The 25,542-nt window shown below is 44.1% G+C and overlaps 1 protein-coding gene across 5 annotated transcripts in view; it reads left to right on the forward strand.

The window, feature by feature from the left end:
* The window catches only part of kdm6a (lysine (K)-specific demethylase 6A), a 63,574-nt gene that overhangs the window by 1,250 nt on the left and 36,782 nt on the right, over positions 1 to 25,542 (forward strand). Inside the window, exons 3-9 of one of the 5 annotated variants that reach the window (XM_080785627.1) lie at positions 7,301 to 7,409; positions 7,705 to 7,754; positions 10,086 to 10,144; positions 12,097 to 12,141; positions 15,180 to 15,300; positions 18,979 to 19,033; positions 19,760 to 19,794. In XM_080785627.1, the coding sequence (XP_080641753.1) occupies positions 7,301 to 7,409; positions 7,705 to 7,754; positions 10,086 to 10,144; positions 12,097 to 12,141; positions 15,180 to 15,300; positions 18,979 to 19,033; positions 19,760 to 19,794 (474 nt within the window). Of the gene's footprint in view, positions 1 to 7,300; positions 7,410 to 7,704; positions 7,755 to 9,721; positions 9,790 to 10,085; positions 10,145 to 12,096; positions 12,142 to 15,179; positions 15,301 to 17,271; positions 17,358 to 18,978; positions 19,034 to 19,759; positions 19,795 to 25,542 lie in introns of those variants that run through there. The other 4 variants (XM_080785629.1, XM_080785628.1, XM_080785630.1 and 1 more) reach the window with 4 other exon arrangements.

The following is a 25,542-nucleotide window of genomic DNA, read 5'->3' on the forward strand; positions in this document are numbered from 1 at the left end:
GAGACTCAACGAGAACGCAAATGTGTGTATATAAAAGGAACATATGTGCGTGTAGCGCGCAAACGTAATTGAATCCTGAACATGAATTATTAGAGCGATTGCATATCTAACAATTTTGGAAGGCGACAAAGTGTACTGGCACGGGACTGTTTGTTCCACCGGTGCCATCTGTCCATCCTTTCGGAGTCCAAGCGACAATACGACGGCCAGAGTTTGGCTCGTACGTCAGCCCACTTTTGCTGCATTTATACTTGTCGCACGGGCCTTTCGCTCGACAAAAATAACGTAATTTTCAACCGATAAAAGTGTTGACGCGACTCGCGTCGCTACTTTTCCACTTGAAAGAACGTCATTTTTGTCGACAACATTGACGGAACGATCGAGTCGTCTCGTCCGAAGAGCTATAAATTAAGCCCAACTGTCCCGCAGTTTTGCTCCATTTAACGATCACGCCGCCAACAGTAACCAAGTGTTGTTAAATAAACAACATTGTTAATGGTCAGATAAACAAGCGAGCGTTTTTAGTTGTACGTTAGTAAAATAATGGCTGCTTAGCTCGGCCCAAGATGGCGGGGTAGACAGAAAAATACCTAGCCTAGTTAGCTAGCTACTAGATAGCTGTCGCCGCTAGGCTAACCAGTCCGCACAGTGCGCACACGTAAAGGAAGACAAAAAGACGAAACTACAACATCGGGTCTAAATTGACCAAAAACTGCTACATAAAAGTAGATGGCTGAGGCACTGACTAGACGGTGCAAATGTAATTTTGTTCACACAGTTGCCATGACGTTTAGAACGAGTCTGTGTGTAAACTACCTCTAGTCTGTTCGGTGTACGTGACATCAACATGTGGCTTCTCGTTATATTGGAGTTGTGTCTTTAGCCTGTTTCATTGTTGTTGGGGCGTACTTTCAGCCCTGGCCTAGTACTGCTCTGAGTCAGTTATGCATAGGGTTCTTCTGGTTGCTGCTGTCCTGCATGCTCTATTGCTAGAACAACTAAGTTAAGTTAGGCCTTTCATAAGCATAAATGGATTTTCTCACAAGATCCTTTCACAGGGGCAGCCCTCTATACATCAACAACAGGATTCTCCTCACTCTGGACTATGAATTCATACTGAATTAATGCTTTTTGAATCTATTGTGCTATTTCCTGTTTCTGCTGCAAATGTATGAGACGAGTACTAATATTATGATATGCACACCTGGATAGATATTGCAGGTTACAACTAACATTAATTTATACATTTTATCAATGACCGTGAGGAATACCCTCACAGTATTCATAGTTGGTTAAAGATTTTCTGATCTCATGTGTCCCTGTAGCTGCAATTTCTAACACTAGATCTTTTTTTATAGTGGAATGAATCTAGATTTGCAATACCCTCCACCATTGACAGCCCATTGATCCAAATCGAATTTCCGATCTGCTTGTAATAAACGTTAAACTCGCCTACATTGCAGCTGTAGAGCAAGCTTGAATTATCCTTTTTCAATCTGCATAGCGTTTGTTTCATAAAAATCGCAGTAGACATTAAAATGAGCTACTTTCTGTCAAAAACTTCTATGCAGGTGATTATTGTTCTCTAAGTGTTGAAATTTGGAAGCACTCGTTTTTTTATTAATGGGTCATGCTGCTGCCTCCTGCATTATGTGCAAATTGGGCGGTACGCAGGGCTGTTCAGTGACTTTGACGAGCGCTTTCAAACTCCAACACTTAAAAAAATAATCATCACAAGTTCTTGACAGCTCATAACGTGTCCACGGTGGGGTTTTTATGAAACAAACGCTTTGCCGATTGAAAGGATAATTCAAGCTTGCCCTACAGCTGCAATGAGTTTAATGTCGTTTAATACAAGCAGATCGGAAATTCAATTTCGATCAATGGGCTGTCAATGGAGGGTAACGCTCCGGTTTGATCTCTATCCTTTTATTACTCTATGAGACACAGACATGGGGACAGACAGACACACATCGCTGTTCCAGAGTGGCTGCACTACTCTTGTGTCCCTGTAGAATGTGTTGCCGGGCCAGTGCTGATCCAATGGGATAACTTCATACTTAATAGTATGGGAAAGCAAAACATCCCAGTAACTTGTCAATGACTGCGTTCTTTATTCAAGCTTTTTGTATTTTAATTGGCTGTAGTTCATTGGCAAAATTGCTGGGATAAATTTATTTGAATGTAGTATACCGGTAATGCTCTAAAGTTATGTTACAAACGCCTCTACAGTCTGTCTCGTTAAAAGAAAGCTCACTTGAGCTACTTTTATGCAATGCAAAATGTGTTAGTTTTAACCCATTCTGACCTGAGATCGGATTCTAAAAATGTCTTCTACATCCTGACAGTTTTCTGAAAAAGCTATTTTTCTGTCAGTCGTTCTTCGATTTTTCAAAAATAGCAGACCTACAAGCTCGTAGTGCGCCACTCGGTGGCGTGCTATGAGCTTGTAGATCTGCTATTTTTCAATAGCTAAAGCATAGCATAATGCTAACACCAAAAGGGGTTCCCGCCCAAAATGGGTTTTAACACATGTACAACCGCTCTTAGAAGATAGGTCATTGAATGGTCAAAGGGTCTTTTACTAGATCTAACACTGCAGGTCTTACAAACGGCTGATAATTTATTTTGTCCAGTTAGACTTTTCTCCTAGCATTATCTTCATATTATTGGTGAATAATTTGAATGCAAGTTACTTAACACAGTGTCCTTCTAATCACTGGGAATGACATAGCTGAGCAAGCTTAACAAACAAAGCCCACGATTCCTTGAAGATGGTGCTCCAGTCAGCAGAAACTGTTTAGCGCACTGCTGGTCAGTGGTCACCTGTAGCTGCTGGGGATGACCTTTTACGCAGAGTCGATGGTCACTGAGGGGGCGCTTGTTTTACAGGCGACCGGATTAAGGTTGGTGAGGGGTCCGTTAAAACAACCGGATTAAGGTTGGTGAGGGGTCTGTTAAAACGACCGGATTAAAGGTTGGTGAGGGGTCCGTTTAAAACGACCGGATTAAGGTTGGTGAGGGGTCCGTTTAAAACGACCGGATTAATGTTGGTGAGGGGTCTGTTTAAAACGACCGGATTAAGGTTGGTGAGGGATGCACTGCTCCGTGCTTGAGGTTATGGTTAGGTTAGGGTTTGAGGTAGGTTGTCGTTCGGTAGTAGCCGGCGCTGTAAAAAAAGCGCCCCCATGTGATGTGAATCACGTTACCTTGTACTGCACACTCCCCCCTGCCTCTGTGATCCGCGATCAATTTGAAGAATGTATCCAACTTGTTGAGGTGAGAACATGGAGAAGGACTTCAGTGATGCTTGCGGAACTCTACTTCGTTTCGTCACTGACGCTATAGATCGAAATGTGCTCAGTTTTGGCTATTTTCTGTGTGTTCATTTCAATAAATAACTAGATTAATTAATTCATTTTCAACTTTGAATAAACAGTTTAAAAATGTTGCGTGCACGTCAGTGAAATTAACCGCTAGTTATATCTCTAATATAAAGTTCTATCATTGGGTGGTTTTCTGTGAATGTAATGCTGCCTGTGTTCGCATGGCCGAGGAACGCATGTGGGCTGGTTAAAAATCACCCCCCCCCACCTTGGTAGCCACAGAAATGTCTGCTTTTGCATGTGATGTGACAGACAAGGCGGTGCACATTTCATTTCATTTCCTATAGACCGATTCCGTAACGGGTCTCATGGTCGCAGCCTACGTATTTCCTGTAGGCGGAGACTACACATCTGTGGTTTCCCCGCACCAAGCTTCTACTACAGTGAATGGAAAAGTGACTTTTTTACCTGCTTTTTACGAACACTAACATTACAAAGATGCCTAGAACAAATATCTATCTGGTGGCTGAGACCAGAGCCATAGAGTAATGGTTGAGACAAAGCAGTGAAGGATCCATAACGTCAGTCTTACCCAATACCCACCCAATCTTTCTGTTTTAGTAACACAAGGCTGCTGTACTTTATACCTCATACTAAGCATTAAAGTATGAGGTATAAAGTACAGCAGCCATGTGTTCCTAAAATAGAAAGATTGGGTATTGGGTAAGACTGACGTTATGTATCTTTCAGGACCTTTCACTGTTTTGTCTCAACCATTACTCGATGGCTCTGGTCTCAGCCACCGCGGTAGATATTTTGACATTCCGTTTTCTTTTTTTCTTTTTTTAATGTTGCCACTACTGTTCGAGCAGCCATAAACTACACAGGTTCAGCCCGATGTTCTGGGCATCTTTGTAATGTTAGTGTTAGTAAAAAGCAGGTAAAATGGTAACGTTTGAAGCAGACCAACATCAGTCACTTTCCATTCACTGTAGTAGAAGCTTGGTGCGGGGAAACCGCAGATGTGTCGTCTCCGCCTACGGAAATACGTAGGCTGCGACCATGAGACCCGCTACGGAATCGGTCTATACAACGATGCCATTGCCTGGCCCTGTATCTCAAACGGTCATTTGATTAAGGGATATAATATGCCCTATGTATTCTTTCTGTATATCCGCAAAATGTAGATCTTTATGTTAGACATTGAGGGATATTAAGATTCTCAGATGAAAAGGAAAAAAAGAAAACGCCGCTTATCAACTAACCGGTTAATCGATTGATAAGGTTATCAATTAAGTAATTCATTGATAAAACACACACACACACACACACACACACACACACACACAGCAGTATGGAGTGATTTGCTTAGCCGTTATTTAAATTCTGAGTGACTAGTCTAATGCAAAACAAGCTAGGATGGGAGGGAAACAATTCAGTGTTGGGGTATTAGTTTAGTGTTTTGTCCAAATCCCATAACTCATCATGTTTTGCCCTAAACCTCTACCCCAGCTATGGATATGGATTTAATAAGGTTATGTTAAAGCGTGTATGAGAGGTATTGGATTCAACTATAACATTGACATTTGGTAGACACTGTCTATGTAGCAATAACTCTGGTTGAGTTACCAGGACTGGCACTTGGGACATCTTCATGAAATAGTATTTAATTGGGCTATTTGTGCCTGGCTGATCTCCAACAAAGCACACAATGGATTAGCCTGTGTCGATCCCTTAAGGAAAGGGGTAATTGTTTTTTGAAGTAACTGTACAATTACACACTGAGGAAGGCTCACACTGACACGACGTGTACGCTATGCTGGCTGCCCGTAATACAATATCCTAAAAGGACTTGAAGTGAGTGCTGATGGTCTTTTTGTTTAATTGTTTTTCAACCCAGGCCTTATTATTGGAGTCTAATATTTGATGTAATACATTTGTTGATATGCTATGACATGTATATACTGCACAGGCGTTGACACTAAGGGTTGCCCACCTGCCCCTGGTAGGTAAATGACCCTACTAAATCAGCTTATAACTGAATATGGCCAGAGCGCTCTGTCTTCTACTCTGTGGAATGTAAAATAAAAGAACCCTTTACCTATAATAGTTTACATTACAAATATAAAGTAACAAGTGTGTCCAGAAATTTTGGTAGTTAAAGGACCACTTCACCACTTTTCAACCTCACTAATGTGCATGATAAAATGCCACAATTAGTTTTCTACTCTGTCTGTGTCTCATAGGAGGGCTGTGGACCCGTCCAAGCTAATTGAAACTGCAGGCTTTCTATTCCTGAAAAGTTGCAATGCGATAATCGTTCTCATGATAATAAAAATCTAAATATATATATATATACTTTTAAAATCTTGTTTAAAAATAAATCTGCCTAACGATGATGACACTGGACGGGTTTCCGAACTGCCCACAGCCCTCCTATAAGACACAGACTGAGTAGAAACGAGAAATGATCACATAGTGATATTTGTCAGGTGAAAGAAGTGCTGTCCCTGTTGTGTGTGTGTGTGTGTGTCCCCATATTAGTATGATCGTTCATATTTTAGTAACGTGTATGTTTGTGTGTCACAACCTCACACCTCACAGCAGTTGTTTGCGTGCGCTGTCTTTGTTGTATGTGTCTGTCCCCCCCCACCCCATATTAGTTTGATAATTATTTTGGTAACTTATGTTTGTGTGCCACAGCCCACATTATTGGCTTAATGCACGCCGGACCCGCATTTTCAAACTGTCCACTCGTCGTGACGGATCCGACGGTATGAAAGATGTTGTGAGTGATTCTTGGAGCGCGTTTGACTGCGTCTGACTGACCGGATAGCCGTAGTAGGCAGCATTGGCTCCGCCTGTAGCAGGAGTGCTTGCGGTCCCACCCCATTGGCCAGAGGTGTGTGTGCATGGATGCAGACGGTAGTCACTGGGCAGCATTGGCTCCGCCTGTAGCAGGAGTGCTTGCTGTCCCATCCCATTGGCCAGAGGTGCGTGTGTGCATGGATGCAGACGGTAGGCAGCATTGGCTCCGCCTGTAGCAGGAGTGCTTGCTGTCCCATCCTATTGGCCAGAGGTGCGTGCGCTCATGGATGCAGACGAGGCAGCCAATCAGGCTAGAGGCTAGGCCGTCGGTATGACTAGGGCTAGAACAGGTCGTCTAGTTTTCATGAGCTTTCATTAGTCAGGTGGTTTTACCTGACACACAAATGTGGTATTTTATCATGAACATTAGTGAGGACCAATTATATGAAGAGAAATTGAAATGTGGTGAAGTGGTCCTTTAATCTCAGTTTAACTACCAAATTGTCCACATCTTTGACATAATTTATGATTGCTCTTTTCAGCAGTTTCATGCATGTTTATTTGTTTATCACACCCGACCAATCGGAAAAAGTTAACAATGCATTGCGTGTTGTGAATTCACAACATTCATTTGACATTCATTCACATTCATTTAACCGTATCGCTGCCCCCTGGCGACGCAAGTGCCAACGGATCTACTTGGTTTTAGTGTGATGCACGTCCGTTTTGGGCGTCCATTTTACATGCTAAAATATTAGCGTCAATTCTAGTGAGCTAAAATGAGGCCATCCTTGCTCTAGAAAAGGCCAATGTTCCAATCGGGATCACCGGATAATCAGAAAAGACCTCTGAACATCGGTGCTTTGTCAAAAAGAAAAAGCTCCGTAGATTTAGAGTTATTCAGTTTTTTAGTCGGCCTGTATACAAGAAGTGAACGGCACTGTGCATGTGCGAAACCGGACTAGGATCGCTGAAGAAGGAAAGCCAAAAAAAAAAAAAAGAGAAAATAAATCGGCGATGCCAGGAGCAGTTGCCGGTTGGATTCTAATTGGTGGAACGTTTCAACGTTCTGTCACGATCAGTTTTTGTGTTAAGGGTCTGTTTTTGGGGGGTTGAAAATATGCCCACCCTAATTTAACCACACTATGCCGTTCACCCTCTTCTAGGCTGTCAGCTGCTATGATGCGCTCATCCTGAAAGCAGAGGGAAAGGTGGACGCAGAGATGTTCTGTCAACTGGGTCACTTCAACCTATTACTCGAGGACTATCCAAAAGGTCTCTATCCCTCTCTCTATTTTGCACACAGTGTTTTTATATAGAGCCTACAAAAAATATTGTCCATTTTATTTATCAGTATATGCTATATAACTATAGAAAATCTGATCATTTAATTTAAGCGATTCTGTATGAGACCCAGCAATACACAAATTGGGCAATGCTCAGGCACAGCTGATTTTAAATATGTAGGGCATTTGTGTGTGTGATATTGTGACTAACTGCACCCATCTTCCTCTGTTGCCTTCTCTCTTTCTGTATCATGTTCTTTTTTCCATCTCTCCATTTCTCTCAGCATTATCCGCATACCAGAGGTACTACAGTTTACAGTCTGACTACTGGAAGGTGAGTTCAGTCAACACTGCACAACGGCGTTGTATCTGCTTCAACTGTTTGCATTCAATGCACCTATTTTTGTACAGATCTCTTGTCTATACTTGACACTGAACCAATGATCGGCTTAAAAGTTTGAAACAATTTATTTTATTGCAGACCAGCATAATTATTTGTTTAGATGTAGCGAGCTAACCAAATAGTGTTTGATTTCGTTTCAGCAAAGAAATTAAGAAAACCACAGCCATTTAAAATTTTAGATTAGTGTTTGGATTGAATGTTTTCACTTGTCATTACTAATGGTTTTCAAAGAAATGCACATTACTGCAGGGCTACATAACTCTTTTTTACAGTCGTTGCAATACTGGTGCATTTAGGTGCGCCCCAAATCTTTTGCTTTGTCTTCTCTTTTTTTAAATACTGTATATTTCTTCATTCAGGGAGAGGTACAAAGTTAGTTTTACATCGTTTTTGTTATTGGTGACATTCCCAGTTTTCTTTTGTGAATTACTGTAAACGGGAATAGCTTTCAAAGTTTGAACCTTCACTTATTTCTACGACATTTTGATGGCTATTTTATAAAACATCCTTCCAAAGTGTACTGTTGACTGTGAAATGGTTAAGTGGTCAAGAAAAGTGTGTGTGTGTGTGGTCATCTAGCTTAACTTTTTATAGCTTTTTATAACTTTTTATAGCTTTTCATATAATTCTGGTCATTTCAATTCTCATTAACCTGGACCCTTTTATGATGCATGTGTCTGAGAAAGTGGCGGCATTATATATCTAAAGGACACTTTGATCCTATGAACTGATTGTTAGTCACAGATAAAGAGCACATCCGAATGTCGAAACTATTACGGTCATCTCATCTGTGGGCAAATGTCTACAGTACCAAAGTTTAAGTCTATTTGTGTCCTAGAGATAATCGATCCAATCAGAACTGATGTGACACTGTCTAGTCATGTCCTGGCTACCAAATGTGGGTGCATGTGCATGTTGGGGTCTTACCAATAGGAGAGGTGTCTGGAGTTTGACAGTGAATGGGACTGGCAGCCATGGGCTCCCTCCCAAGTCTTCACTGACTGTGGGTGAGAAGGTTTGCCCTGGACTGGGTTGACCTTGGCCTTTTGTATGAGCTCTTTGGCAAGGCTTCATTGATCATGTCACGGTTACTAGGACAGGGCTAGTGTGGCTGTCTGAGTGAGTCAGACTGTAATAAATGTTGGTTCAGTAGATGCTTTTATGCAGAATACTGGTAGTATACTCCCTGAGTATAGGCATTTATTTTATTCTATATGCGTCCAAATTAAAACTACTAGTAACTGGTGTACTGACCATGGTATTGAGTGCAAATTTTATATATATCCCTTCTGCATAGTCTGCTTTGGCTAGCGTTGAAGAACAGTACAGCTGTATTCGGCACTCAAGGTTATATTCTAAAGATTTCTCCAGCCATTTAGCCTACCCTTCGTATTTAGGATGGCTCTTATTTTACTATGTAACCTGTATCCTCCGACGTCTGTATTTGAGACCATGTATCCACTGGTGTCTGGTAACTATGGGGTAATGGTACTGATTGTGGGACTGCAGAGAATAAGTTTGTCTCAACCGTTTGTCCAACGCAGCAGAGGCAGTAGTAGGGAATGCTGACATTTTCTTATAAGTCTGTCTTATCTTACAATGCTTATTTGATGCTTTGCATATATCCGCTTACAATTGAGACTAGAACAGTAAATGGACCTTTATTGATCCCCAGGCCGAGGCAACAGTTACTGTGTCACTGGAGAAATCCCCTCCCTATGACTGAATCCATTCAATCCAAAGGTGTTGCTTGCCAAAAATAGCCGATCTACAAGCATCATGACACATTGTGTCTTTTCGGCAAGCAACGCTGTCTGATTAATGAGCCTATCATTAGCCTATTGCGTTGTGATGTCTGTTGTTGTCCTTTCTACTCACTGTGACTTCAGCTCGTTCAGAAGTTTCGTTATTTCCAACCGTACTCCTCGAACAAAGTACTCCATAACAACAAAGAGGGCCTCTTCTTGTAAGCGTAACATTTTAAAATACCTAAGTTGTGCAGAGATTAAATGCAGAAGTTTTATTGTCGTAGAGCCACATTACTTTCCCCTTAACCCATTTAGACCTGAGGCCAATGAGGGAGAAAGTGACATTGCGGCGACACCCAGTCTTAAAGAGAGGTCACAGTTCATAACTAGGCTAAGAAATAGTGTTGAGAATTTTGGTTTCTGAACAACTATTACTTAATGTCTGATTTATTCTGTTACAACACAGTTACTATCCTTGTTTTATGTTTTTTTTTGTTTTCTTTCTTTCTTTCAGAATGCTGCCTTTCTATATGGCCTTGGCATGGTTTACTTCCATTACAATGCATTTCAATGGTAAGTACTTCATTGTGAAAAAGCCTCTGTGTTGATTTCTCCGCTAGTTCTGTGCCTATTTCAGATTCTCAATCCCATCTTTTGTTTTGGCCTCCTCTTTGTGTGATTGTATTATTAATGCTCTCTAGGGTCACATAGCTGTTGATAACATGCACATGTTTGTTTGTTTGCCTCTCTGTCCTAGTTTAGCTTAGGTTTGTAATTTGAAAAGAGAGATAAGTGTCCAAAGCGGGGAGGAACAAGGAGGCAGTATATCTGCTTCATATTCTATTGCAGACCTTGTGTTTGCAGGGGAGTGAGTTTGTTTGAAAGCCGTCGTGCACCTATCATATCCTCTGTATTGACTTTGGGGGGGCCAGTTGTAAACTAACGTGCACAGGCAGACACACAGACACGCGCACGCACACAGAGGAAGGGCACTGGGGTCGGTGTGATTGTGTCCCTGTTTGAACTATCCTCTTTGGAATAATGGGTTCACGGTCACCTTAGAAAATGCATTCAGTCCCCGCTGTGGCTTTCCACCACTTTTGGCCTTTCAAGCAGCCCAGCTGTTTGGCCAAGTTCAAGCACTGGGGTTTGTTGTTTTCCAAAGTTAGTTATATGCGTGTCTGTGTGTGTACAGTGTTTACCATAGATGGAGATGCTGGCTCAGGGTTTTCAAACTGCAGCCACCATAAGTCTTTGCTCAGCAGTGTTTTACGGTTGGTTGGACTTCCTCGTGGAGAAGTCTGCCTTTGTAAGGGCTGGAGTCTAACATGACGAGTTTGAGGAGCCACTGCTTGGTCTCAGCTCAACTTTGTCACCCAGATTTTCATCCTGGCTGATAGTGATTTTTATTACAGTTTTGTGTTTACTGTTTTGTATGATTTGTTCCTTTTAGTTAACTCTGTTTTAGTTTATTTGTCATGGTGTGCTTGCTAGTTAAAGTTAAGTCTGGATTTGCAATGTTTTCTACTTTGGTGTTAGTATCCCCCCCCCCAATGTATTTCAGTTTATAGCTGACATGAGATGTTTTCTAGTAAAACAAAGTAAAAAGAAGAAAATATGGTGTTTTGTGTGGACAAACATACTCATTTTTTTGTTTTGTTTCAGCTTAAAAAAATGTTTTTTTTTTCTCCACAGTTTTTGTTCAAACTAGGGCTGAACGATATGGACAACATTTCATATCTCAATATCCATGTCCAACTATTTCAATAGTTATATATGATGGGTTCACATTTGTTGTTTGATATTTTATGTGTAGCAACCTGTGAAAATGTTTGGTTTTCTACAACTCGATGAACACTTTTTTTTGAAGGCTGACCGGAAGTCAAAACATAACTGTTCATTTGATGCATGTGAAGCAGCTCCATTGGCTCTGACTTGATGAACATGCTAAGCTAAGTCATTGCTTAATTACTGATCTTGAAATAAACAGATGTCAGTCCGACCAACCAACGTAAACAAACTTTTCATACGGATTGCGCAAGGTTTTGTCAAACGGCTTGCTGCATTTAGGACTATTCAGATGGCACCCAGAAATTCATTTTCTTTGAGAGCCGAGCGAGTAAGTAGGAGGAATGAGCAATCTGAGACAAGCGTACAAGTGTATGCTCATCGCACGCACATGCTCAGTGCCCACCTGTCCCAAGACTCGACGTGCAGAGAAACAGAGGGGTGATTTTTCCTTTGGCACTGGCGAAAAAACAAAGGGAGTTGTTATTGACTTAAGCGGTATATTCCTGTAGCTTCTAGCTTACATGCACGCACGGCAAGGGATTTACATCGTCCATATCGTTGCTTTTTTGCTATATGGATCTCTCGCATTTTCATATCTAGATAACCATACGATAACGAAATATCGTTCAGCCCTAATAATAAATGTGACACATTGTAGTTTAGTGGTGGAAGGTGTCGATTGGCAAGGCTTAATATTGACTGCTGCAGGTCCCTTCCCCTCTCTCACTGTCCAGGCCAGAGCAGCCCCCCTCAGCAGAGGCCCAGGCAGGACAGAGAAGGTAGGCCTCACTACCTACCTTGGTTTAGCTCATGTAGAAGCCCATACTGTAGGAATGTGTGTATATTGGGCGGTTTGTACATTTAGAGCCCTAATGGGTGTGTAGTTTGTACAGTACATTAAGCCACGTCTGTCTGTCTCATTAGACCTAGCTAGTTCAATGCTGCTGCTATTTGGGCAAGAACTGGATTAGCTGTAGATAAAATATCGTGATTTTCTTTTTTTAGCATTTAACTAAAGACTGCTGGGGTCTCTTTCATCAGAATGGTGCGAGTCAATGCTGAGGCTCCATTGCGTTCCCCCCACCGTGGCCGTGTGGTCCATTACCATGGCTAGGCTAATGAGGCAGCATTCATCTGGTGTACACGCTGCACTGGTTCTCAAACCGGGCCTCCTCGCCTCCCTTTGCTCCCCCAACCCCCCCCCCCCCAGCTCCCCATGGCCTCTGCAACCTGCCTCCCACTCTCCACGTTTCTGCTTGACTTATCCCCCCCCCCCAAAAAAAAGAAAAAAAGCCACTGCATCCTCTGCCTTGAAGTCTTCCAATGCTGTTGCTCTGCCAAGTTTACATGTCCCAATCTCCCAGGCCAGGGAAATGTGTGTGAGAGAGGGGGGGGGGGGATGGGAGGCTAGCGGGTCAACTGGGTTTCTCTCGGGCAGAAATTACGTCACCCAAAAGGAATGCTGAGCTGTCAGATGGTGAATGTTACTTCACAGCTCTGGTGCAGCGCTGCTAGCTCACCGACCCTTCATTATGGAGAGGCACAAGATACCGCCAAATTAACTTGTATACATCACATGGTTGTAGTAGGTCATGTAGTAGGTCATGTAGTAGGCCTGAATGAGTTTTGGTGGTGACCGTGCAAGACAAACGCTGTCCAAAGTTGGATAATTTGTCACGTAGCACCAGTGCCATAGCTATGGAGGGTTTGCGCGGGACACCATCATCATACAGACGTATGCAGGAACGCATCTATAGAAACATACTTTCTGGCCTTGGCAGCCCATGCAACCAAAAGAAAAAGTCTGAATCTGATTGCATTAAATAACGTTAAACTCAGTCACTTTGTCACTCACATTGCCACTCGATTTTCCACTCATTTTATGCATGCGCGTACCGCAGTACCTTCTTTATTAGCAAAGCTAAACTGTTATTCGGCAGACATTGAGAGGTAGACCTGGTGCTGTCCTCAGCTGCCCTCCGTCAGAGGGAGGCTAGGGAGCATAGGGTATTCCTTAGTTCAGGGGTTCTCAACGTTTTTGGCTGGCGACCCCTGGAGATGCTTTGGCCGTGTCTCGCAACTCCCGCCCCGCCCCCCCCTCCCCCAATACAAATTGACCGCTGCAATAGCCTTAATAACAGCGAAAATACATCACAAATAAATACTGAGAACCAGATATAATATTTACGGAACGTTTATGCACTCTTAATTTCCATTTCCCCAGCCATTCAGTTGCAAAAATAAAAGTAAATTTTATTTTGGGACCCACAGGTTGAGAACCCCCTGCCCTTAGTTTAACTGCTCCGTTAGAGTCAGCCTTGCGCTCTGTGCCGCAGCCTATCGAGTCCTCGGCAGAGGAAGGACACGCCGCCAAGCATACATGCTGGAGCCAGGCAGGGAGAGGGAGAACACAGGGGAGGGGAGGGAGGGTGGGAGGGAACAGATAACCGAGGAGGAGGGAGGGAGGGAAAAAAGGGGGCCAATGAGTTCAGAGCGTTTTCCCTCGGAGTAGCACATTGTGTGTGTGTGTGTGTGTCTGTGCGCCAGCAGAGAGCTCAGTACTCTTCTATCTCCTGCTAGGAAAGGGGATTCATGCTGTCATGTGACTGCCATTGTTGTTAAAAGTACTCCGTAAGTGGCTTCATTTGGAAGCTTTTTGTTGTCATGGTGACGGCAAAAAATTGGCACTTTACTCATCATTTCAGCCTCTCTTCTCCCATGCTTTCCTGCTCCCTGCACCCATCGTCAGCACCACCTGTTCCTCAACCTGGTTTAACCCTTTAAGACCTGACGCTGATTCTACGAATGCCTTCAAAAGAGCCGTGCACGCGTGTCCGAAGAATAATTTACACAGATGCCTTTCCCGGTTTTATTGGGTTAATTCAAACTAGAAATCTAGTCGAAATTATGCCGTGATTCTGGCTGCAAACGAGACTTAATTTGTGTACAAAGCCATTGCGAGCTCCTATCTCGCAATCATACACTCTCACTCTTAGAAAGTCGTCAATGTTTTTGCTAAAATCAGTGTTGGATGAAATCGCCTTTTCTTTTTTTTTTGTTTACCGTCTGTTGCATAGAAGTGGGAACATTTCAGTGGTGCTCTGTGTATTCACTAGAGTGCAAAAATGCACATCTTGGGTCTAAAACTCTAAATGGATGCTACAATCGTCCATTTAGACCTGAACATTGCTTCTCTCACTGATACAACGTAAATGGCGATTTTTGACCGTGTTTGTGAAAACGAGTTTGCTTTGTGGAATAGAATCACCCTGACAACGTGACTTGTTTCCAGAAATCCAGATGCAGGGATATTTATTTGAGTGTTAAACATCATTATTACAATACAATCAGCCTCAGTGTTTCCTGCAGGAAAAAGCTTTGGCATGGTGCTGGGCACGGGGGGAACCTTCTGGTGCGCTGCCTTTGAACATTTTGATTAATTAATAATTAATGAGTTTAATTAATTAAGATTCATTTGTATTATTGCTCTTGTATTGCTATTGGAGACACTGGGGAGGCACTGGGCAGGCACTGGGGAGACACTGGGGAGGTACTGGGCAGGCACTGGGGGGCACTGGGCAGACACTGTGGAGCCACTGGGGAGGCACTGGGGGAGACACTGGACAGACACTGGGCTGGCACTGGGGGAGGCACTGGGGAGGGACTGGACATTTCATATTATTCACTAGACCCCCTTTTTTTGCAGCGAAGCATGGCGCGATTTATTTCAAGCCTGGCGCGGCGCCACGCCAATAACATTGTGCAGGAAACCCTGAGCCTGTACTGAATGTGTGCCGTCTGTCTCTGTCCTCTGCAGGGCGATCAAGGCTTTCCAGGAGGTGCTGTACATTGACCCCGGTTTCTCCCGCGCTAAAGAGATCCACCTGAGACTGGGCCTCATGTTCAAAGTCAACACAGACTATGAGTCAAGCTTAAAGGTAACGTATATAACAACACATAGCATTGCGGTGAATTTTCAGTTTTTGGTCAGCTTGACGGCAGGACTGCAGCAGTGACGGAGGCGTCAGTGTGGCAGAATAAATCCTATTCATCCTCTTTTTGTATTGTTCGCGATTACGTGTAATCATAAAAGGCTATTTTCGGTCTGAAGAGTGTTTGTTTGCCTCACGTGGCCCTCGCGTGAACAAAAGGTGTGTGGATCATCTGTCCTGTCTGCGTGTCCCTGGGCCTGGGCTGCTGTCTATTGACACCATGTCCAGATTGTAACGGAGAGCTGTGATCCGGGCTGGAGCCTATGGATCCATTGTTGTCTGAGAGTGCCGGTTCCCTTCGGGGGACGGGGGGAGCTATCTGATCCTGGCCTTTGTCCTGCACACAGACGGACCTCAGGCCCTACAGCAGACCTACCATAACTGTACGTCTGACTGGGCTTGAATAGGGGCATGCTACTCAAGTGGAATACCACTGCATTACCTGCCAAAGGACTTAGTTGGCAGTTTGGGATTTTTTTTACCCTGAGAGAGGCAGAGCATCGCTTTGCAACTATACTCAAAGGCAGTGTGGATAATTGAACACTTAGGCGTTTCAGTGTGGAGTCTGCAGGATCTGACGGTTGCCTGTGGATTTGCATGTCGAAAAATTTGAGTATGGTAATGTCCAAATAAGGAGTGGTTAGTAGTTGCTCCATTGTTGGTGAGTGCACACAATGCATGCGTGTGTGTAACAGACTGAGCCAAGCAGGCTGCATGTGCTGCACGTCCTCACTCTGCCATAGACACACCCCTACACACTGACACTGACTGTTGACTCACTGCCAGCCACACACACACACACACACACACACACACACACACACAGAGGTTGCACTGCCCCAGCTGTGTGTGTGTGTGTGTGTGTGTGTGTGTCATGAGCAAGTGGCTAATGTTGGAGTGGTGAACAGAATTCAATCATTGTAAAGGAGGCAAGAAGTACTACGTCAGCACAGGAAAAGGAAAAAAGGATTTAGTGATTTGTTTTGGAAGGGGGCACACGGACGGTGTCGTCCTGCTCCTCCTTCCCTAAGAATAAGCTTAGATAAATTACGCTTTAAACGACAATGAGACATTGGTAGTTTCAGTCAATGAACTTTAGGCGAGGCTCCAAGCCAGCCTGTTGTGTAAGTGTTACACTGCATTTTGGCACTGTTTGGATGTAGTGCCTTATCTGCCTATGCTGCCTGCCCACTACCTCACACACAACACACACACACACACAGCACGCAACACTTTCAACACATAACCATAAACAAGCATGCCTAACCCAACTACAATTTAGCCTTAAACCCAAGTCCTCAACCTAAAAGGGACACCACGAAAAGTTAGGATAAGTAAATTGTCCTCATCTGTCCCTTTCCAGCAGTTTTCCCCATCTTTCTGAGGACATTTGGTTCTTACAAAGAAGTACACACGCACCACTCTCCCCCCCCCCCCCCCCCCCCATTCATTTCCCCCAGTGGCTGCTAATTTAAGCATGGAGAGAAAAAGCGAAAATGAGAGAGCGTGAGAGAGAGACAGACTGTATAGCATGGCATTCTACTAGTCAGGTGATGAGTCTACTGCCTCTACTGTGCCGCGTGTATCCACAGAGACCACCTTTTCAGCTGAGGGGAAAAAAGGGAGCTAGGAGGGAGAGGGGAGAGGTGGTTGCACGCGCCCGCCCGCCCGCCCTCTCTAGCTTTGAGGTATTGTGTGTCATCTCGCTGCACTCTCCCTCCACTGCAACCGTCTGCTGAATAGTAATCAGTGACACCGGCATAGGAGAGAGGGAGGGAGAGAGAGGGAGAGAGAGAGATAGCAGGGAGAACATCGAGGGCGGGAGGCGAGACAGTGAGGGGAGGTGGAATGCCAAGCTGACAATCCTGCTGCATTATCTGCCTAGTAGTAGAAGAAGGACTGTGAAGGGAAGAGGAGAAGGATAGTGAGAGACTTGGAGGGAAAGATCTGCTGGAAGATGCAGTCGGGGTGCCAGGCAGGAGGGCGATGTGCCAAAGGTTTAGGTAAGGGGTGTGTGCGTGTGTGGTCGCCTGTAGTATGCATATTTGTCGTGAACTCGTGATGCCATCTACCTATTGGTGACTACATTTGATGTTGCTAAATTGTGGTTGTCTTGCCTGTTTTCCAAAAAAAAGGTCTATTTGGGGCTTATAATCCTCAGTTATGTGTGTATACTATACTATACTATGTACACCTGACCAATGCAGGTGCAAGCATGCAAAGCCCTGGTGGCCGAGACCGAAGCTTTGCAAAGGAAGAGCCAGCTGGACTACTGTTTTATATATATATATAATCTCTTGACATTTGACTACCTCAGCCGATGCTATTTTGCTAACCTTTTTGTGAGTGTGCGTGCTGATGCTGGTAATGGTATTTGGGGGGGGGGGGGGTTGGCCTAGATGGCACTATACTGAATACTGATACAGGCCATGGCGGGTCTGTTTAAAATGACACTACGTAAATCCACCACTTGTGGTCCACGCCGGTATGAAGCGTGCCTGCCCACCTCCTCCAAGCCTGTCCAAGCCCAGTCGTGTCTCTTTTTGGATGTGCTGCTGGCTGGGTTCTCACCACTGCTCACAGAACCCGCTCTCTCCCAGCCTGACCCAGATAACTACAACAAGGTACCAGTGGCGGTAGGCAGCTGCACTAATCATGTGATGCAACATGCTCACTGCACCGTGTCACTGTGCAGCTGAGGACACCAAATTCACTTGTCACCTTGAAGCCACCTATTTGTGGGTGTGTGGTTGGGGGGGCTGGGGGGGGGGTTACTTGGGGGGTGGTAGGTGAGTTGATTCTAGTCTACTGGATCACCCAGCTACCAGTAATCTAACCTCAGCCGGATGCCTGCGTCTCATTCGTCCTGGAGGAGACCAATGCACGTGGACTTGTAAGATGTCGGATCAGCATATATATATATATATACTCGTGTTCCTCAACTTTAAATGTCAGCTCGGTAACCTATGTGCGTGATGGTGGGGGTGGTGATGCGTTTTGGATCACACCTAAAGAAGAGGGAATTGGTGGGTTTTATGATTCTGGGCTTCCAAGAGCGTTTCTGGTTCTCACAGGTTAATGGGTCCATTGACCCTGGGTATGCATTGTGGCTGGTGGTGGTGGTGGTGGTGGCTGGCCACGCCTAAGCAAGCCACGCTAAGCCTCTGCAGACATCTGCCCTGCCCATAGCAACCCTGCGCTGCTGGCTACTAGTACTGATCACACACACACACATACACACACACATGCACGGCACGCACTCACAGCTGCCGGGTCTCAGCTTCTCGGGATGGACAGACAAATCTAGGAATAATAAGAGCTCCGCCTTCCCCTCCTCTGTAATCTCTGTCTGCTACAGTCAGTGAGGTTTGAGAGCTGGCTGTGGATCTCAAGAGGCTCAAGAGAAATAAATCGCCTTCCAACATCAACTTGTCTCTCGTTTGCATATAAGCAGTAGGATATCTTGCATACATTAGGCACTCGGTTTTCCTTATACCGATCCGATGTCATTTTTCATCCTTTCGTTCTTATTAGCAACAATAATGTGCAGATGCTTCACAAACCTCTTGTGTTTACTTTACTAATGTCATTCCTTCCTCTCTCTCTCTCTCTCTGTCTCCACAGCATTTTCAGCTGGCTTTGATTGACTCAAATCTCTGCACTTTGTCCAAAGCTGAAAGTAAGTGGGCATTACTAATAATTACCTCCCGTGGATGCTAACAACCACGTGAATGTACACAGTGTATTGTTAGATCTGGCTTTCAGCCATTCAGTCGGTATAGCTTGTGCATTTTAAAAGGGCACAGAAGTAGGTGGAGGGATTATTTTCTTTTTTTTCTTCCTCTTTTCTTATTTCAACCAGTGCAATTCTTCCTTTCTGCTGCCATTTCCCCGCTGACTCTGCCCGAGACAGTGGTTGCCTAGGAGACTGCACAGGGAAAGCAGAGCTGGAAGTGCTTTGCCTCTACAGTGCACATAACGGGCTGTAATTTCACATCACACATATTAGGGCTGGGCAATTTATATATATATTAAAACCAAATACTGAATAATCACAGACTTTTCTTAAATTGTGGTTTTGTTTTATTATATCAACAGTTCGAATATATTTCTTTATTTTTTACGAAATCGATTAGTTTGAATAACCACTTATGCATTATGCACATATGCATCATGCTTCGCTGTACAATGGTGACTGAAACAAAAGTCCTGTTAATCCAGGCAAAGGTTCGATATACACACACACACACACACACACACACACACACACACACACACACACACACACTCATCTTTGTCCATGCTCCTTACAGTCCTCCATCTGCATCCACCGAGTTCCACAGGAGAGAGTGATGTTTTATACCCACCATTCCTAATTCTCCCTTTCTCTCGTTCTTCTCCACAGTTCAGTTCCACATTGCTCACTTGTATGAGATTCAGGTAAGCAAGCACCTATTCCTATTCTATATCCAGTTTACAGAGTGCAAGCTTTTGTACACTCTTCTTACTTCTCTGGCGATTGATTTCTTGGCTTGTTTTGTTTCCTCTTTATTTTCTTCATTCCAATAATATACACGTTAACAATCCAGTCTTGCTGTTGGGATCTGTGATGATGAGGACTGGTCGTTAAGTTCATGTCCGAGCTTGAAGTGGAAACAAATGATTGCCAGTACTCTTCTTATTCACGTTGGTGTGTATTTCTGCCGGCATTAGGACATTATTACACTTCTACAGCGAGTAAAATATACTGAGACATTGCTGAAGTTCACAACATACAACTTGTATAATTATATGAAACGAAAACAAGTCGACGTTTATTGGCTTTAAGTGCATGTGGTGAATGAACTCATCAGGCTGGGACGCCCTTGGTTGTACTGCATTAGCAGTGTGACATCCCTGGATACTTTCCTTTCTCTGCTTTCACACAAACTAAGCACCTCTGCATCTCACCGTGCGTTTAAGAGTGTGTCCAGTTGTCCTTGATTCTATCTATGAGATCTCTTGTGTGTGTGTGTGTGTGTGTGTGTGTGTGTGTGTGTGTTGCAATGAATTCATCAGGCTTGCAACGGAGCACTCCGCTGGGGGGGCTATGAAAACTAGGTGACTCTACATCCTTCAGAGCAGGCGTGTGTTTGTCCTTTATCAAACGGACACTCCATGTTCCCTATGAACGCAGCAGGGACGAACTCGGAACGGAGACGGAAGGGAAATTAGTTGTCTTTCGAGGGGGCAATGATCTCAGTGAAGAGACATACGATTAACCTGATGGCTATTTTAACCGATTTTGGGGAGCGGGAACCCCTTTTGGTGTTTTTAAGCATTATGTCTACTTGACTATTGAAAAATAGCAGATCTACAAGCTCATAGCGTGGCACCGAGTGCTGCGCTACGAGCTTGTAGGTCTGCTAGTTTTGAAAAATCATGAAAATGTGGCCCAAAGGGGGGGTGGCTTCAGTCTGATTTTTCCAGCTGGGGGCGAAGATGTCAGTCGACTGTTCGCTTCACTCACGTCGCCCTGTTCGCCTCCTTCGCCGCCGCGTGAGACATGCAAGTGGGAAATTAAATGACGTTCATTGTGAGTTTTTGGTGTTGGAGTGCTTGTGCGTTAAAGTAGCGCAAGTGTAAATGGTAAAATATAGCAGTGATGGTACTGTGAGCCCTAGTTCCTTGTTTTGTCTTAGAAATAATAAGCAGTCGGTAATAATTGGTCTTGCGCGTTCGTTCATCTAGTTGTGAGATAATTTATCATGCCTTGTCATCGCACACACACACACACACACACACACACACACACACATGCATGCTTGCACACACACACACACACACACACACACACACACACACACACACACACACACACACACACACCCAATGCACCCAGGCTGCTTCCTGTGTTGACCTAAGCAGTAAATAATGAGTCACTAGAATGACAATGAGGTCTCTACGTTTACCACTTGGTCCATTTTGGTCAATTAGTTTGCTTTCTTTTCCCTTCTTTCCTCAGTTCTTCATGTTAAAAACCTTTGAGTGGTGCAACCACTCGTACAACCAGCAATGTCCGTGCCTATCTATGTGGCCATGAGCACGAGTATATGACTATTAGTATCAGTAGGGGTGCTGTTTGCCAGAAACAGAGGGAGAGAGAGATACTATTAGTGCTGCCTGTTGCCTGCTAATGAGAGAGAGAGAGAGAGGAAGAGAGATGGGGTGGGGGGGGGGGGGGGGGGGGAAGGAGAGGGGAGAGAGAGGGGAGTTGCACCACTCAGTTCACACGGGTGTGATTCTATTCATTTACTTGCGGCCTATAACCAGGCCACGACATATATTTCCATTTCTCAGCACAAATAATAATTCTTAACACAGCCACCAGGGTTTACTGGCGAACCTATGTAGTATGTACTAGTATTTTATTTCAACATTTCCAAAGTAAAGACGTAAGTGCAATGGCTATTTCGGTCATTTTATTTTGAAGTTTGAGTCTGAAACGGAAGGCTGTACGTTTCTGAACCAATCAGACAGAGCATTGCATCCCTTCAGGCGATGGGACGGTAACCCTGCTACCCCGCGTGGGGTGCATACTTAGTTTAGACTAGTCATTGGTTAAGGTTAGGTTTAGGGATGCACCGAAAATTCGGCCACCGAAAATATTCGGCCGAAAATGTCTAAAAATGTATTTTCGGCCTATTCGGTTTCGGCTCAAATAGGCCGAAAATATATCACCGAATAGTCAAAACACCGGGTCGCTATAAACACAACACGCGATTGTCTTGAACGTAACCAGAGCGCTCCGCATCTACCCCTCTCTCTCTCCCCAACTTCAGTCTCCCACACACACACGGAGCGTCAAGTTCTCTGTGACTGTGATGCGCTCCGTGAAAACTGCGAGCTCATCAACAGGTTGCAAAATGCCCAAAACATGGTATTTGTGAGCACCGCCACTGTCTATTCTTTTTTCGTATGACCAAAAATGCTCCCAAATGTCTGAATCTGTGAGCTTGCAGGCAGGCTACGACGGACGAACACTAGCAGTGTAGCACTAGCTTGTTAGCTTCTCAAATTTGTTCCACCTGTGTACTGTAATCTCAGCAGCGCATTGAAGTGGACATAGGGCTAAAGCAGAAGCAGAACGTCCGTGAACGTTTTGCTTAACAATGAACAGTTGTTCAGTGCTGTTTAACTTTGGCAATATGTGATACTAGAGCCTAGAGAACATGCTAATATGGCTGCTAAATAAGAAAGTTTTCCCCCCATCAGCTAGCGTGCTATTGTGTGTGTGTGTGTGTGTGTGTGTGTGTGTGTGTGCGCGCGCGCGCGTGCCCACACAGACTGTGTGTAGGACAGTGGTTCTCATAGTGGGAGTTCCAGCTAGAGCTAGATAGTTAGAAAGTAAACCAAGTGGACCCTAAGGGTCTGTAACAGAGTGCAAAAATGGAACCAAATAGACTCTCAAAATTTACATTGATTTTACAATAGAAATAAAAAATAAATTGGGGTCCCAGAGATAGAAATGGAAAGAAAGACAGTCAGCTATACACGGTCAACATTACAGATAACAGTATCATTACAAGTACAAGGAATGGCAAATCAAATTGTATAAAAAACGGGGTAAAATATTAATTTTGAAGGAGTATTCATTTGTATTGTCTTTATTGTTAGTTACAACATGCCTACAATAACGTGAAGCATTTTTTTAAAGGTAATTGCAAAAAGGTGCCATAATCCGATTCATCGATTCATCGTTTAAATAATTGCCCGATGAATCGATTATAAAAATCCATAATCATGTCTTTTGCCATAATCAGGTAGCTTTACAACAAAGATGTATTCGGCTATTCGGTATTCGGTTTTCGGCCAACTGTTTCCTATATTCGGTATTCGGTTTCGGCCAAGAATTTCCCTTTCGGTGCATCCCTAGTTAGGTTTACATATGAAGTCAGAAATTAGCCTAGAACATCCGCGTTATTGTCAATCGGCACAGAAGCAGCGTAGATTCAGAGAAAATAGGATTTAAAGTTGGGCTGTAAACAAGGAAGTGAAACAAACTGGCTTGTAAAGTGTAAACCTGCACCGGTAAGTGACTCATGGGGATGGTTTACAAGCCAGTTTGGGTGCATGGCAGCGCACCCATTCACTTCCTTGTTTACAGCCCAACTTTAAATCCTATTTTCGCTATATTAACGCTTCTTTTTTTCCCCCCTTTTTAAATTTTTTATAAAGATTTGTTTTTGGCTTTTGTGCCTTTATTGATGGTTACAGTGAAGACTGACAGGAAAGGGGGGGAGAGAGAGAAGGGGAGAGACATGCAGCAAAGGTCGTCATGAACGGGACTCGAACACGCAACACGTCAGGCCAGAGCCTATATGTGGCATGCGCCTGGACCACTAGGCCAGCGGCTGACCAATATTAACGCTTCTAAAGAGAGATCAGACTTATGCTGCTATGTAGCCTTTTTTTGGGGGGGGAACGGACAGCGGGCGTTTTCAGAATAAATCTCCCTCATCTGCTTGGCACTCTAGCGCCTTAATTCTGAAAGATTCAGTGGCACTGTCAATTAAGGGTCATTGTTGGAGTCGCTAGACACGTTTTCTCTTGTATGAGGTAATGGCTCAGGAGTCCTGAGCCATTACCTCATACAAGAAAGAAACTCAGCCTCAGGTTGCTTGAATAGAGGACAGAGGTTAAACTGAGCTGTGATTTGAATGGAATCTAGGACATGAGAAATTCTCATTTCATTGTCTGCAATGTATCATTTAGCATATTTATGCTTTAATGATGCATGTCCCATTTTGAAATCTCATCACCTGCTGCTGCGGTGGCTCCGCATAGTGAACATGCGTGCACGATCGCACGCTCACACACACACACACACACACACACACACACACACACACACACACTCGCCATTCACCACTAGGCTTCTACAAACAGACCATCGAAAAGGTTTGGTACAGTGCATGGTTTTCACCTTCTCAAAAGGGAATGTGTATGTCAATACGAGCGACGTTGAGAGAGCCTCGATTATATTTGGAGAGAGAGAGCGTGTGTGACGGAAAGTTTGCCTGTAAACCTGGCGAAACACTGTTCGACAGACAAAATGCTTCAGACCAATGTTGACGTAACTAGGTGAAAAATACAATATATCGTCTGTCGTGTGGAAACCTCATATGTCGAGCTCAAAACGTGTCACATTGCACCACATTTCAAGCTTGTGTATCTGCTACTTTTGATGCTTTTGGGTGATGCTGTAGTATGATCAAGTGGGGTATTAATTTACCAACAAGAAGTTAAAATATGGTGACTCGTTTCTTCCCGACAGAAGTGTGTGTGTGTGTGTGTGTGTGTGTGTGGGGCAGGGAGATCGCAAAGGGTGTGCAGGTATACCACATGACATGTCCCTGAAAAAATAATTTAAATTGCCATTTGAATTAAGGTGACTTGATTGATATCAAAAAGGTCCTATATCAGCTAAAACCCACCCATGCAACACTTTGTAATGCTACTAGCATGTGTGCGCAACACTGTTGAAAACAACGTCGCAATCTTCAGCAATGGGATAATGTTTTGGTGGGTAGATCTTGTTGAGCTGGTCATTTTGAAAGTAGCTCTCGAGTCAAATGAGTCTGGCCACCCCTGGTGTAGAGAGTGAGTGGGCGTCAAAGAGAGGGGGGGGAGAGGCTCTACTCTGTGACCAGAGTAGAGTTAATTAGATGGTCTTTCAGCCTACATATAGTCACGGCAAGAACAGTCACATGATGGTAAGGAGGGTGATTTTTTTTGGCTGGTAGTTGAGTCAAGTGTAAACACTGCATAATTATTTTACTATATTATCAGAATATTTACTGATACACAATGCTTTACTAATCATGATGCATTGACACAAATCAATCTCAAAGTCATACGATTTGTCACACACGTTACCGCAGTGAAATTTGTTCTCCGCATTTGACCCACTCTTGGAGCAGTGAGCCGCAGCCAAGGAGCGGTGAGCTGCAGCCGTGAATCACGGGAATCATTTGATTAGTAGATTTGACCCCCCAAACCAACCCTTTGATGCTGAGTGCCAAGCGGGGAGGCATTGGGTCCCATTTTTACAGTCTTTGGTATGACCCCGGCCGGGGATCGAACCCCCGACCTCCCAGTCTCAGGGCGGGCACTCTAACCACAAGGCCACTGTCTGCAATCTGATCT

Source organism: Protomyctophum bolini (assembly GCF_963924005.1).
Source record: "Protomyctophum bolini genome assembly, chromosome: 16".
Taxonomy (NCBI): Eukaryota; Metazoa; Chordata; class Actinopteri; order Myctophiformes; family Myctophidae; genus Protomyctophum; species Protomyctophum bolini.